Source organism: Syngnathus leptorhynchus, chromosome 20 (assembly GCF_054491065.1).
Source record: "Syngnathus leptorhynchus isolate UIUO chromosome 20, UIUO_Slep, whole genome shotgun sequence".
NCBI classification, from domain to species: Eukaryota; Metazoa; Chordata; class Actinopteri; order Syngnathiformes; family Syngnathidae; genus Syngnathus; species Syngnathus leptorhynchus.
In genome coordinates this window covers 6,566,206-6,578,363 of record NC_141214.1, presented here as the reverse complement: position 1 = coordinate 6,578,363, position 12,158 = coordinate 6,566,206, and the positions used below count along the sequence as shown (strand labels likewise).

General features: G+C 54.8%; 2 protein-coding genes across 8 annotated transcripts; one reads left to right on the top strand and one right to left on the bottom strand.

Annotated features, from left to right (window-relative positions):
• Positions 1-146: 146 nt before the first annotated feature.
• On the top strand, positions 147-5,028 carry lrp12 (low density lipoprotein receptor-related protein 12). 2 transcript variants are annotated; one of them, XM_085900602.1, is made up of 11 exons: positions 147-783; positions 952-1,008; positions 1,079-1,214; positions 1,286-1,488; positions 1,607-1,854; positions 1,913-2,062; positions 2,153-2,374; positions 2,465-2,731; positions 2,811-3,013; positions 3,060-3,216; positions 3,319-5,028. In XM_085900602.1, the coding sequence occupies exons 1-11, from the start codon at positions 741-743 to the stop codon at positions 4,243-4,245; spliced, it is 2,613 nt and encodes an 870-aa protein (XP_085756728.1). In that variant the 5' UTR covers positions 147-740; the 3' UTR covers positions 4,246-5,028. The 2 variants fall into 2 exon arrangements, with proteins under 2 accessions (XP_085756728.1, XP_085756729.1); XM_085900603.1 differs by having other exon boundaries at positions 149-783; positions 3,084-3,216; positions 3,319-5,024.
• On the bottom strand, positions 4,818-11,662 carry LOC147041247 (regulating synaptic membrane exocytosis protein 2-like). Of its 6 annotated transcripts, none has more exons than XM_085900600.1 (29): positions 10,933-11,662; positions 10,730-10,782; positions 10,531-10,650; positions 10,358-10,457; positions 10,165-10,288; positions 10,054-10,091; positions 9,948-9,991; positions 9,846-9,881; positions 9,549-9,679; positions 9,319-9,490; positions 9,109-9,253; positions 8,972-9,031; positions 8,788-8,896; positions 8,628-8,735; positions 8,517-8,570; positions 8,369-8,437; positions 8,238-8,297; positions 8,068-8,168; positions 7,437-7,991; positions 7,321-7,359; positions 7,209-7,231; positions 7,039-7,139; positions 6,834-6,968; positions 6,380-6,555; positions 5,886-6,021; positions 5,708-5,820; positions 5,533-5,634; positions 5,214-5,353; positions 4,818-5,134 (listed from the first exon to the last, which is right to left on the bottom strand). In XM_085900600.1, the coding sequence occupies exons 1-29, from the start codon at positions 10,946-10,948 to the stop codon at positions 4,943-4,945; spliced, it is 3,252 nt and encodes a 1,083-aa protein (XP_085756726.1). In that variant the 5' UTR covers positions 10,949-11,662; the 3' UTR covers positions 4,818-4,942. The 6 variants fall into 6 exon arrangements, with proteins under 6 accessions (XP_085756726.1, XP_085756727.1, XP_085756722.1 ...); XM_085900601.1 differs by having other exon boundaries at positions 10,054-10,088; XM_085900596.1 differs by having other exon boundaries at positions 9,846-9,991; positions 10,933-11,412; positions 11,511-11,662.
• Between the last annotated feature and the right edge of the window lie 496 nt (positions 11,663-12,158).

The following is a 12,158-nucleotide window of genomic DNA, read 5'->3' as shown; positions in this document are numbered from 1 at the left end:
TATTGCATTTGTGATCAACTTTGCTTTTTTCGCGTTTTAACGTGATAGCTTGCAATGCTTTTTAAACCATATATTTTAGGTTTTACCTAAGGTACCCCTTCCATCATCAGCGACCCCCCTATTTTGGTTCCCTGCCGTCATCGTGTTGTGACGTCACATGGAAGGCGTGGCCTAGCTGTCGTCAAACAAACAAAACAGCAGCTGCTGCTCGAGACTCAAAGAAAAAAGAAAAACAAAGTTGCATCTGCGGGTTTCTATCGTCGTCGAACGCCTCGAGATGGTAGCAACGGATGCTCGTCGCGTTCCGGCAAACTGGTCCGGTCCCGTTGGGCCTCCGCGTAGGCGCTGACGAGGACGAGCGCGGCCGGTTGGTCGCTTAGCTGCGTTAGCATGTGGTGCTAATCGGCCTCAGTGAGCTAGCTTTGTATTCCAATGTCGCCGGCATCCCGGCAGGCGGGTGTCGCATGAGCTTCTCGCTCTCCCGCTTGGTCCTTCGTCCCAGGCCGCACAACGCCAAATTTTGCATTTGTAGACGAAACAATCGGCACTACGCAGCCTTTTGATCTCCGAGGACGTCGTTTGTAGGAAATGATGGAGCGTCCTGCTTTGTCGGGCTTGCAATAGTGAGCGAGAGAGAGAGAGATCCCAGTCTCTTTGTAAATTCTTGATCTTAGCTTAGCCAGCATCTCTGTCGATTCCTGCTAAGCTAACTGCACATTGGTGACCTTGGACTCATCGTCATGGACGCCATCATCTGGGGTGTCTTCTTGCTCTTCTTAACAGGTTAGTTGACGTCAACTCAACGCGCCGTTCTTGTTTTGAAAGCTGAATGTGCCCTTTGCAATTGTTCATGTTGGATGCAGTTAACATCAGCCCGTGTCGCCCCGGCAACGATTGCTAAATATGCTCATTTTGCCTGCACGATGGCGTCAAAGTTGTCTGTTTGTGCAGGATGCCACACCGCTTCTCAGAGGAACGAAAACGTTCTGGTGTCGGGCATTTCCAACGGTGAGTACCGAACACGGCGGGGGGGGGCATGTGTGGGAACCGGACCGTCGTGACTCTCTGGGCTTTTCAGCGTGCGGCGAGTCGTCGGAGCTCCTTCGAGCATCCAGCGGGGTCATCGCCAGTCCCGGTTGGCCGTTCCAGTACCCGGCCCGTCTCAACTGTAGCTGGAATATCAGAGGCCGACCCGGTGAGAGGGTCACCATCAGGTACGGCGCCTCGACGGCCGCCTCGCTCCTGACCGTGCCTCAATGTACCTTTTTTGGTCCCTCCTCTGCAGTTTCCAGGACTTCGACCTGCAGGGATCACATCGCTGCTCGTCGGACTGGATGTCCATCAGCAGCTACAAGAACCTAGACGGTCTGCGCGTATGTGGCTCCTCTCTGCCGCCTCCGTACATCTCCTCGCAGGACCACGTCTGGATCCATTTCCGCTCTGACGAGGCTCTTACGGGAAAAGGCTTCCGGTTATCCTACGTCACAGGTGAGCTCGGGAGGGTTTCGCAAAGTTGATGCCGATGCTGTTGCTTAATTGACATGAGAGCGCCACTATGGTGTGTGCGCGTCAGCCCATTGCAAAAACAAAATATTTTTGGCCACAGGTAAGCTGGATGTTTCCAGCTGCGACGTGGACCAATTCCACTGCTCGAACGGGAAATGCATCCCCGACTGGTGGCGTTGTAACTCCATGGACGAGTGCGGCGACAATTCGGACGAGGATCTGTGCGTGGACTCGCCGTTCTCCTTCCAGCCGTGCAGCCTCGACCAGTTCCCGTGCTTGTCCCGCTACACGCGAATCTACACCTGCTTGCCTCACAGCCTCCGTTGCGACGGCAGCATCGACTGCCAGGTGGGATCGGTCTCGACTTGACTTTGAGTCCCCTCTAATCTCCGCCGGTCTCTTTCAGGACCTGGGCGACGAGATCGACTGCCAAGTACCCACCTGCGGGGAATGGTTACGCAACTTCTACGGCTCCTTTAGCTCTCCCAACTATCCTGACTTTTACCCTCCGGGAAGCAACTGCACCTGGCTGATTGACACCGGAGACCACAGGAAGGTACGGTGGGATAAAACCGAGCGCACCTCCTTTCTGCTCGCCGCCAGAACCGCTCTGAAGGCTACCGTTGGTTTTTTCCCCTCTGGCAAGGTTATCTTGCGCTTTACCGACTTTAAGCTGGACGGCACCGGTTATGGCGACTACGTCAAGGTGTACGACGGTCTGGAGGAAAACCCTCGGCGCCTTCTCAGGGTTCTGACGGCCTTCGACTCGAGGGCGCCGGTGGCCGTAGTGTCGTCCTCCGGGCAGCTGCGTGTCCATTTCTACGCCGACAAGATCAACGCCGCCAGGGGCTTCAACGTCACCTACCAGGTTGTCCTGACCGGGTGCGATCCGAGCCAGCTCGGCTGCCCCCGCTGCTGCTCGGCCGCGGTTCTACGCCTCTATTTGGGTTTTTCGCAGGTGGATGGCTTCTGCTTGCCCTGGGAGGTTCCGTGCGGGGGCAACTGGGGATGCTACACGGCGCCGCAGCGCTGCGACGGCTATTGGCACTGCCCCAACGGTCGCGACGAGCTCAACTGCTCCGCCTGTCAGGAGGACGAGTTCCCCTGCTCCCGGAATGGAGCCTGTTACCCAAGATCGGACCGTTGCAACTACCAGAACCGCTGCCCCAACGGGTCTGATGAAAAGAACTGCTTATTCTGTCAGCCCGGAAACTTCCACTGCAAGGTATTGGACCCGGCGCGTGCGCAAGCGTCTGTCTGTGCTGCGCAAAAGCTGCAAAGTTGGCGCTGTCACGTGTGCTCAGAACAACCGTTGCGTGTTCGAGTCGTGGGTGTGCGACGCCCAGGACGACTGCGGGGATGGCAGCGATGAGGAAAGTTGTCCCGTGGTGGTTCCCACCAGGGTGATCGCGGCCGCCGTGATCGGCAGCCTGGTCTGCGGCCTGCTGCTGGTCATCGCGCTGGGCTGCACGTGCAAACTCTACTCGCTGCGCGTTTCCGAACGCAGGTGAGCTTCCCGACCACTGCGGCGAGTTTTTGACGCACGCACTTAGCCGTTCGCCACATTCACCCTGCAGGTCCTTCGAGACGCAGTTGTCCAGAGTGGAGGCGGAACTACTGAGGAGGGAAGCCCCGCCCTCTTACGGTCAGCTGATTGCTCAGGGTTTGATTCCGCCTGTGGAGGATTTCCCCGTTTGCTCTGGGAGTCAGGTAAACACCCACAGAATGAATGTGACTCCCAGGCAGGGGAGACCTTGTCTTTGTGGTCTGCGATCGAGACTGACTTTGCTTTCACCGGCTCTTCGTCCTCAGGCATCAGTTCTGGAGAACCTGCGTCTGGCCGTGCGCTCTCAGCTGGGCTTCACCTCGCTTCGGCTCCCTTCCGCCAGCAGCCGCTGCCGACGCGGCCTGTGGCGCAGCCTCTTCAACTTCTCCCGGTCTCGCCAGTCGGGGTCTCTGGCTCTGGTCTCCGCCGATGTCGAGGACAGCGGCGCTACCGCGAGTTCCGCATCGGATCCGCCGTCCCCGGATTCGGACGACACGGACACAGAAAGCGAGAGGGTGAGGGAGCGCGGTGTCGGGGCGGCGGGCGGCGGTCCTGTCGCCCCCCTGCCCCACAAGAGCGCGCCCGCAACTTCAGTGGGGGGCACCGTCTCGTCAACGGCCCCCGCGACCCCCGCCAACCCGCCAGCCGGCCTTTACCGAGTCCAAAATGCTCCCGGCCAGGCCACGGTCGCTGTGGAAACGGCCGATTCCGACGCGGAAAGTCACGGTGACCCGTCCCGGCTCCGAGCCCCACCCGCCTCCACCCTGCACCGTCTGACCCGAAATCTGCACCGCCTCGCCAGGAACATTATGACTTCAAGTCGCGTCCAGCAGAACCAGACCTGGGGCAATCACAGTCCATTACGCCAGCTCGATACAGGAAGGGGGGCAGAGTCAACCGAGCAGCAGCAGAGCGCCGACGAAGATGACGTGGAGCTTTTGATCCCAGAGTCAGACTCGTCCTCGTCGTCGTTCGGCGACGTCCGTCAGCCTCTCCTGGACCCGCAGCCTTCGCGTCCGTCGCGCTCCTCTTCCACAGCAGCTCAGAAGGCGCGACATCAGGACGCGAGCGGTCCGCGGGACGGACCCTGCAACTACTGCGGGAAGGTTCACACCGCTCAGATTCCGGACACTTGTCTGGAGGTCGGAGGCAAGATGGAGAGCAGCGATGACGAGCTGCTTCAGCTATGCTAACGCGCTGAAGGCTAACCCGCTGCCTAAACAGGCTAAAAGGACCATTGTGAGAGTGGCGGCGGCTCCACGTTCTGACGCTAACCTCGCCAGCGGTGATTGAGAATGACATTGCCGACCCGCTGTGTCCCGGGCCTCGCGTTGATTGCCCCCCCCCACACACACACAGATCAGGAGACCTGTCATTCATTCTGTTCTTCATTCCCCAGGGACGTTCAGAGAAAGAACCACACCTTTGCCATCTTGATGCTGAATCAAATCCATGCATTGGTGTGGAAAAATTGCTCTCATCTCCCCAAATTGTGAAGCGGTGTCAACTTTTGCAGATATTATTTCCATAGAAAAAGGTCCTCGATGTCATGGGTATTTTTTTTGTCTTCTCGGTTTTGGTACCTTGACTATTTATTGTTAGCGTTCTTCTAATTGTGGTGTTCTCCGACCTGCATGATTGCTTGACGTTTTTTCCCTTTGGTTTTTCAAACTGACTTATTAAATTTTGAAATGCCGCCTTTTTTGGATACGTGTTCATTGTGAAAGAAAAAAAAAGAGACACCAGACTTGAGAATATTCACAAGCTTTATGGAAGACAAACTGAAAGCAGGCATTCCAATCAAGTGTCGCACGTCCTTGCTCGGCCGTTTTGTAACTTGCTAGCCGTTAGCTGGCGCCAATCCAGGCCGCAGCTTTGCACAGGTTTGCTTTACGGCATGCTGCTGCTCTCCGTCTCCTTATTTGTCAGCGGTGCCAAAGCGGGGTCCACCAGGGAGGTAGCGGGGAACAGTTTAAACCAGCCAATCACCATGATGGACAGGTCCAAGTCATCCAGCAGAACTTGAGCAGCGCCCATGAAGGATTTATGGTCCATCTTGCCATAATCACCCCACACAATGATCTGAGCATTTGGGGGGGGGAACGACGTGGTGCACAGGTCAGTCCCGCGACAAACGTTGCAGCCCACGTCTCTGCCTTACCTGCAGAACTTTGCCTTCTGGATTCTCTTCAAACTGCAGCTGTTGTTGATAAAGAGGATCCAGCGTTTTTCTGGCCAGACGAGTTCTTCGTTTCAACAGACATTTGCCGTTGTCCATCAGGTAGACCTTCACATACGCAGCTGGGCCGCAGAGCAGCTTGTCACAATTGGAGCTTCGTCACGGAGCTCGCGAGAACCTTATCGCGGGCTCAACTGCGCTTGCTCGTAATTTGTAATCTCTAATACAAAACTTTCCCTAAAACTTGGGAAAATGCCAAGAACTTTCTTGGAGGAACCTGGCCATTCTCTGAAGAACTTACCTGGCGTGTTTTTGTTTCCTTGTTTACCCACAAGCCCCTTGGCCCGGATCACCTCCACATCGAGGCGCTCCTTCCTGTAGACCATGCCGATCTGGATGTCTCCTGAGCGGCGCAATGACATCCATTCGATATGAACCCAATTTGTTTTCTAACTTTTGTGATGATTGGTCAGTACCCATGGGAGGCGTGGCCAATGTCTGCCTGCCAGCCAGCTGGGCAGGACCCAAGCCCTCGAGGAAACCAGTGAAGTGTTTGTCTGAGGCCAGCTTGACTCCCGGAAAGATCAATCTGAAAGCCCAAATGAGAAGATGAGAGTCATCTGTAAACGATGCCGTAACCAGGATGACACATACGCGCCGGGCTTGGGGTCCTCGGCGTCTGGATCCCGGCTGGGCTGGCGGGTGAAGCGAGCCTTAAACTCCACAGCCAGTCCGGTTTCCACGCTCCTTTGAACGGGAAGCCTCACCGCTTTCTTCTTCTTCTCTTCCTCTGAAGACAAAAGTGTGATTAGGCTTCAAAAGTCTGACTTTTGCTTGATTCCATTTCTGGTTCTCGGGGCTGCACAAAATCATCGATTTCGCGTGTGATAAGTTTCAGTTGCAATTATTTGATACTTCAGTCCGCATCCCTGTCCAATAGTGGAACGTTATCTTGTGGAATTACAATAAATCAGATAAGAATATATTGAGTTTGCTTATTTTGTGGCATAAAAAAACCCCAAATTATTTGGTTAGATGATCATTTTTAAAATTCTTTATGCACCTGTTCACGTTCATGATTGCAATCATATCCATATGGCATCTCGCATGTTTTGGTGCAGCCTAGTGGGACGTCGGACAGGACTCACCCTCCGGATTGAGTTGCGAGGCGTTTTGGCTCTTCTTTCCCAGTCCCACCATGCCCATCACCCGAGCGCCCAAACTGGATCGCCGCTTCTTGTCATCATCGTCATCGTCGTTACGGCTCAGGGAACAAATGTCGCCCCCCGCATTGGCGGTCTTGGCGGCTGGTGCAGCGGCCGACCTGTCGGGGGGTTGGACCACATGTCAAAATGAGAACAAACTCCGTTAAAGGCTGAACGAGAAGTACGAGTCGAATTAAGTACGGCTATTTAGCGCGAAATCAACTTTTCACGCTTAGTGAAGTCCCGATGACAGTTTGTGTCGATTTGGAATAACGATAAACTTGATCATGTCGATGACCTGTCCTCTGGTGAATGTAAATTTACCGACACGCCCACCTCGGCATTCGAGCATGAACTTTTCATTTGAAATGATAGGTTAGGCCGTTCCGTCACTTACTTGGTTGACTCTGGCTCCTCCTCTCCTTCCTCCATGGATTCGTTGGTCTGCAGGGTGGGCTTTTCTGCCGATCCCATCCCGGAGTCCTCAGAAGGAACATCCGGACCCTCCCGACCCTCCGAACCGTCCACCTGGCTGCATCCACCAATGAGAGGACGGTTTGATTAGGTCCACTGGACACGGCGGCTGCTACAGTCATCACGACCTCATGCTTTGAAGGTTGTCGAGGATGGCGGACTCGGTGGACAAGTCGCTGAAGTTGCTCAAGTTGCTGAGAGATGACTTCAACGACAGGCTGTCCCGTGTCTACGCAGCGACGACGCCAAAGGTCAATCGGGTCCTCCGTCAGTCGTGCCATTTGCAATGCGGGCTCACCTTGTCTGGCTCCTTCATCTCACCTGCAGTCGCCAGGAGGGAGAATACGGAAACGCCACTCAGGTGAGCTGCTATGACATCACACTCTAAAATGCTAAAGATGCTCATGTACCATTTGCTGCTTTTGTCCTCTGGTCCTCCCATGTGACCTCTGGGCCAAAAGTTACAACGTTAGATGGCGGGCTTAATCGGCAAGGTCACATGGTGTCGTTTTGACCATTCACTGACCTTTCCTGCTGCATCCGGGCGTGGCAGAGCGTCTCTCCGGCTCTGATACATTATCAATCATTGAGCACGGACCTGGCGTCTGAGGGGGAGGAGCTGGAGAGCAGCTCGCTGCTGGGGGACCTGGAGGAGCTTGATGACACGTGGTGGACGCCGGGCGAGGGTCTTGAGTTGTTAAGTGTGGGGGATCATCTTGCTGAGTCGTCGTGACAGGAGGGGGAGAGGCTTGCTGGCAAGCGGAGGGGGCAGAAGTTGTGCTCGGCGTGGGCGGGGCTTGTTGAGGCGTTGACGAGCCTGCAAGACTAGGTTGATGGGATTCGACGGGGGTCGGAGGAGGAGCTGGCTTTTGTGGCGCAGTGGCGGAGGATGTTGCCTCAACGGCGCAAGTCGCGTGATGCCATTGTGGCGGTCCGCTAGGAGGCGGAGCTTGTATTCGAATGAGCGGCGGGCATTGATGGCTGTCACTGGGAGGAGCTTGTCTGTGCAAGTGGACGGGGGAGCGAGGAGTGGGCCAAGCAGCAGCTCCAGTTGCTGCTCCTTTAGCGGCTGTGGTCAAAACTGATGGATAGCAGGATGAGAGAAGAACAAAGCAGAAGAAGGAGAAAGCAGTGTGATGTCAATTTGTCGGTCTTACGTGTGTCCGGCGCACATTTGGGCGGGACGGGAGGCAACTGGCGTCCTCGGCGGCCGCAATCGGGGCTTCCGCAAGGACTCATCTGGACCGACCCATCGACCCTGTCGGAGGAGCGACGGCCACGTTCGAAAACCGTTCGTCGACGGCTTTGTCGGGACTGACTTATTTACCTCAGCAGCTCCTCGTCAAAGAGTTCTCCTTCCCAATGTAAGTCTGGGATGAAGTTCTGGCTGAATAGCACAAGGAGACCACAGGGTGGTTGAACCTCAACTCCTTCCCCCTAAAACCTCTCTGGGCTCACCTTAAGTCCTCAGCGCTCCCGTTTGCCTTATAGTTTGGCCAGGAACTGTTGCACAATCCTCCAGAGTGACTACACACAGATATCAGAAGCTACTTGTTTGTACAGCACGTGAGCATTAGAAAGGCTTTTTGCGCGGAGCTTGCCGTACCAGTCGGGAATATCGAGAGAGACGGCCCCGGACCGCCTCCTCCTCAATGACCTCCTGCGCACACGGATGACGTTAACCCAGCGGCCGAACAAATTTCCACTCATCTCTTACTTATCCAGGCTGCCGCGGCGTCCGACATCCGAATGAGCTCGAGTGATTTTGGAGCATCGTAGCAGCTGCACGGCGTCGTTGCGATACAGCGGGTAAAGAGGGGCTGCGCTGCAGGCCGAGGGGCGAATTAAAGAGACGAATCGAGGCGGTGGAAGGCTACCTGTGGATCGGAGATGAGCACCTGACAGGGTTCGGGTCACAGCGCAAGGCGGGACAGGACGGCGGTGGCCCGCGCTCGCTGTAGAGGTGGCGGCCGCCCTGCCGGGTGTCTGTGGATGAAGAAGCAAAATGCCGCGAGATGCACGGGGATGTGTCGCCGACGCAGGCGTGGAATTGAAGTTCACCTAATACGCCGTCCTCGTAGTCGTAATCGGAAAAGTCTCCGTCGCTGAACCTATTAAAACCTGCAGGAAAAAAAAAGCGGGAAAACCTTTCATGGACTTCCTCCACCGGTTTGCTGTTTTGCTCTCGGCGTACTCACTATGCAACCTCCCGGACGACGGTCGTCTCCTCTGGAGGTAGGGAGAAGTGTTGACTCGTGACAAGGAGGCAAAACTACTCCTGTGAAGTTTGAACCAGTGAGGCTGATCGTCCAATACGGTGCTTTTCTCCAGCCCGATCACAACCTGGACAAGCACAACACCGACATGTGCTACTCCGGTCATCGGAGAAGCGTTACAAAGGTGCTCACCTCTCCAAGGAACTGACTCCCTTCTTCAGCGACTCCAGCCTGATCCCACACCGTCAACTCCAGCGCACGCTCTTGCAAGTCCCGTTCGTGGACCGGAGAGTAGGCCAAAGTCTGATTCCACCGAGGTTCTTCCAGTTTCTTCACCGTCTTTGTCCTCCGCTTACTCTGAGCACTGGTGAGGAAACCAAGTCGCATCCACCACCTTGGAATTACTCCTTTGACCTTCTCACCTTCTGTCGGGAAGTAAGTAGATTTCAACGTAAAGGTTCCGAGGCCGCCCGTCGACCCGGACGGGAAGTTCTTTAGCTCCCAGGACGGTGACCATTAACTGATGGCCAAGTTTATCGTACCACAGCTTCACCTGCAAGGAAAAGCCAGAAGAAGCTGGAGTAAAACGTCAACGTTCAAGTGAATGAGGGGGAGCGAACGTTTGGTTTTGGTCTTAAATTCAGTCGGAAGTACTTTTTGTTCAAACTCTTGGTAGTGAAGGAAATGCTTGCATTCCGTGCTATAGATGTCTCACTGACCTGAAGTCTGGGAAGCAAAACACGCTTGCTCCCCGTCTGAAACAACAATGGCAAATTTCGTTTCTGTTGATAGGAACACGGCGTGGCATCTTGCATCCAGACCTGCGCTTGCATGGCGTTTGGACTTATGGGAGTTTCAAAGGAACCTGTTTCCAAAAAATAATGTTAGAACCTCCAGATAAAACTTCTCAGTCGCTCAACAACTCACCGGAGACGGGCTGGCGATGGGCGGAGTCTGCCGCTCTGCTGGACATCACAGTCAGGGGACAGTCGTCAGTTCGGCGATTACTCATTCCAACTCCGAACCACGTGAGCTCACCTGATTGGTCGCGATACCAACAGCTCCACTCGCGGCTCCGACTGGGACTCCAGGATGATGTTGTAAACTTCGTCGAAGGTAGCTCCTTGTAGAAGGTGACCGTTCCACTCCAGCACCTGATCACCTAATGGAGCACGCAAACCAGTAACGGGAGGCCCAATAGCAATCTTGGCTTGCTGTAAGGCTGTATCACCTGGTCTCAGTTGTCCCACAACGTCCGCCAGACTTCCTCGTTTCACTTTAGTGATGAACGCGCCCAGGTGACCAGAATCCATCACTTTACCGCCAACCACCTGCAAGATCAGAGAAGCCGAACGGGTTGGAACGGATGGATGCCAGGACACGGTGATCAAGTGAAGAACAAGCCTTGAGCCCGAGCAGCGCGCCGGCGTCTGCGTGAATGGATCCGTCCTTGGTGGTCTTGTTCAGCATAATACGGCCAATGAGACGCTCGCCGTCTGTGGATGGTTGCCATGACACCTCTTGCTGAAGGGTGAGAGCAGGCGGGATGAATTCGCGCTCGCCGGGCCGCAACAAACATCGACGGGGGCGGTAGTCGGCTTACCGTGGCGACGGCTTCGCCGTCATCCCACCGACGGCCTTGGTCCATATCGTCTCCTAGCGATCGGCCCGGAGAAAAGGCGGAAGGTCAGGCGTACTTCCGCCGTACTTGATCATGACATCACACATTCATCATTGGTACCACGCTCGCTCAAAGATGAATCCAAGTTGGCGAGAGTTCAGAAAAGAAAACAATGCGGCACTCACTCAAAGATGAACGCATGAAGAACAGAACGCGTGAACGTCATCCAAAATTGACACTGTCGTTCGACTTCAACGGCACCAGCGCTCTTTTGACTTCATTTGTCCGCCACCGGATTGGTCAGAACAAAAAATAGAAGTTTTTTTCCGGACCTCCCGTTCGGATGTCAAATGGCTGGAAGACTGACAGGTCGGCGGCCATGTTGTTGCTATTCTGGCGTTTCCACGGTGATGTGCAGGCACAGCACGTCGGCCAGCTAATCCACCTCCTGCTTGCTTAATCCAATTGAATGCCAGACCCTGCCCTTGTCATCAGGGCTGAAGATCCAGGGGCTTTCACGATCTGAGCTTCCGCCAACTTTTGGAGTGGGGGGGAGGGGGGTCGCCCACAATCGTCGCGTCCCTTGTCTTCTTGACAAGCGTCTCGACCGAGTCCTGGACAGGGCAGATTGAGCCTTGACCCAAGCGTCGCACGAGCGCCTCGGCCTGAGAAGAAAAAGATCCCAGATCAGCGCTTGTAATCTGCTCGCTGACTTGTGGTCCAATCGCGGCGAGGCCACTCAAATCGTCAGCGTGACGCTCACTTTCCTGTCCGCCCCGCGCCGCTTTTCCTGATCGGAGCTAAGAAATGGACGCCACCCGCAGCGGCCCAACCCATGACAAAGTCATCTGACCAACACGCTCACGTTCTGCTGCTTTGTCTGTTGTTAGCGCTCATGACTAGCATGTAGCCACCTAGGTCTTGGCGGGGTCATGTGGTCATTGAGAAGTCACAGATGAAAGCCTTCCCTTTCTGAGTTGACCTGAAAGGCATGCTCCTGTTGCCAGGCAACCACAATCACTTTGGCTTCAAGACCAACAACATCACGGATGTCACCTTCCGTGATTGGTCGCCTGCTAGCCTGTAAGGCAGCACACCTTTCTCTAAACATCAGAAAGCTCCGCCTCCTGTCAGACCGAAGGACCAGAATTGAAATTCCACTGCATCGCTGGGCTTGCTTCCGATTAGCAATTAGCAAAGTCGATGAAGATGACCATCATGTGGTCAAGGTGTCCACAGGATGCTTTGCAACTTGTGTTAGCATTAGCTACATTTAGCAGCGCTAAACCTCTACGAGCTGCAGGCTATGAAAATCTGTTAATCTTATTAAAGTGTGTGTGCGTGCATGCGTGCAGGTGGTGATGTATAAAAAAAAATAGCACAGCTATACGTCGATTTTTGTTTGTCGATG

Coding starts and splice junctions, on each gene's coding strand:
- lrp12 (XM_085900602.1), top strand. CDS start 741: ATGGACGCCATCATCTGGGGTGTCTTCTTGCTCTTCTTAACAG. Junction 1,855..1,912: donor ACGGCAGCATCGACTGCCAG/GTGGGATCGGTC, acceptor GGTCTCTTTCAG/GACCTGGGCGACGAGATCGA. Junction 3,014..3,059: donor CTGCGCGTTTCCGAACGCAG/GTGAGCTTCCCG, acceptor GCACGCACTTAG/CCGTTCGCCACATTCACCCT.
- LOC147041247 (XM_085900596.1), bottom strand. Junction 7,992..8,067: donor CAAATGTGCGCCGGACACAC/GTAAGACCGACA, acceptor GCTATCCATCAG/TTTTGACCACAGCCGCTAAA. Junction 6,556..6,833: donor GAGGAGCCAGAGTCAACCAA/GTAAGTGACGGA, acceptor ACCCCCCGACAG/GTCGGCCGCTGCACCAGCCG.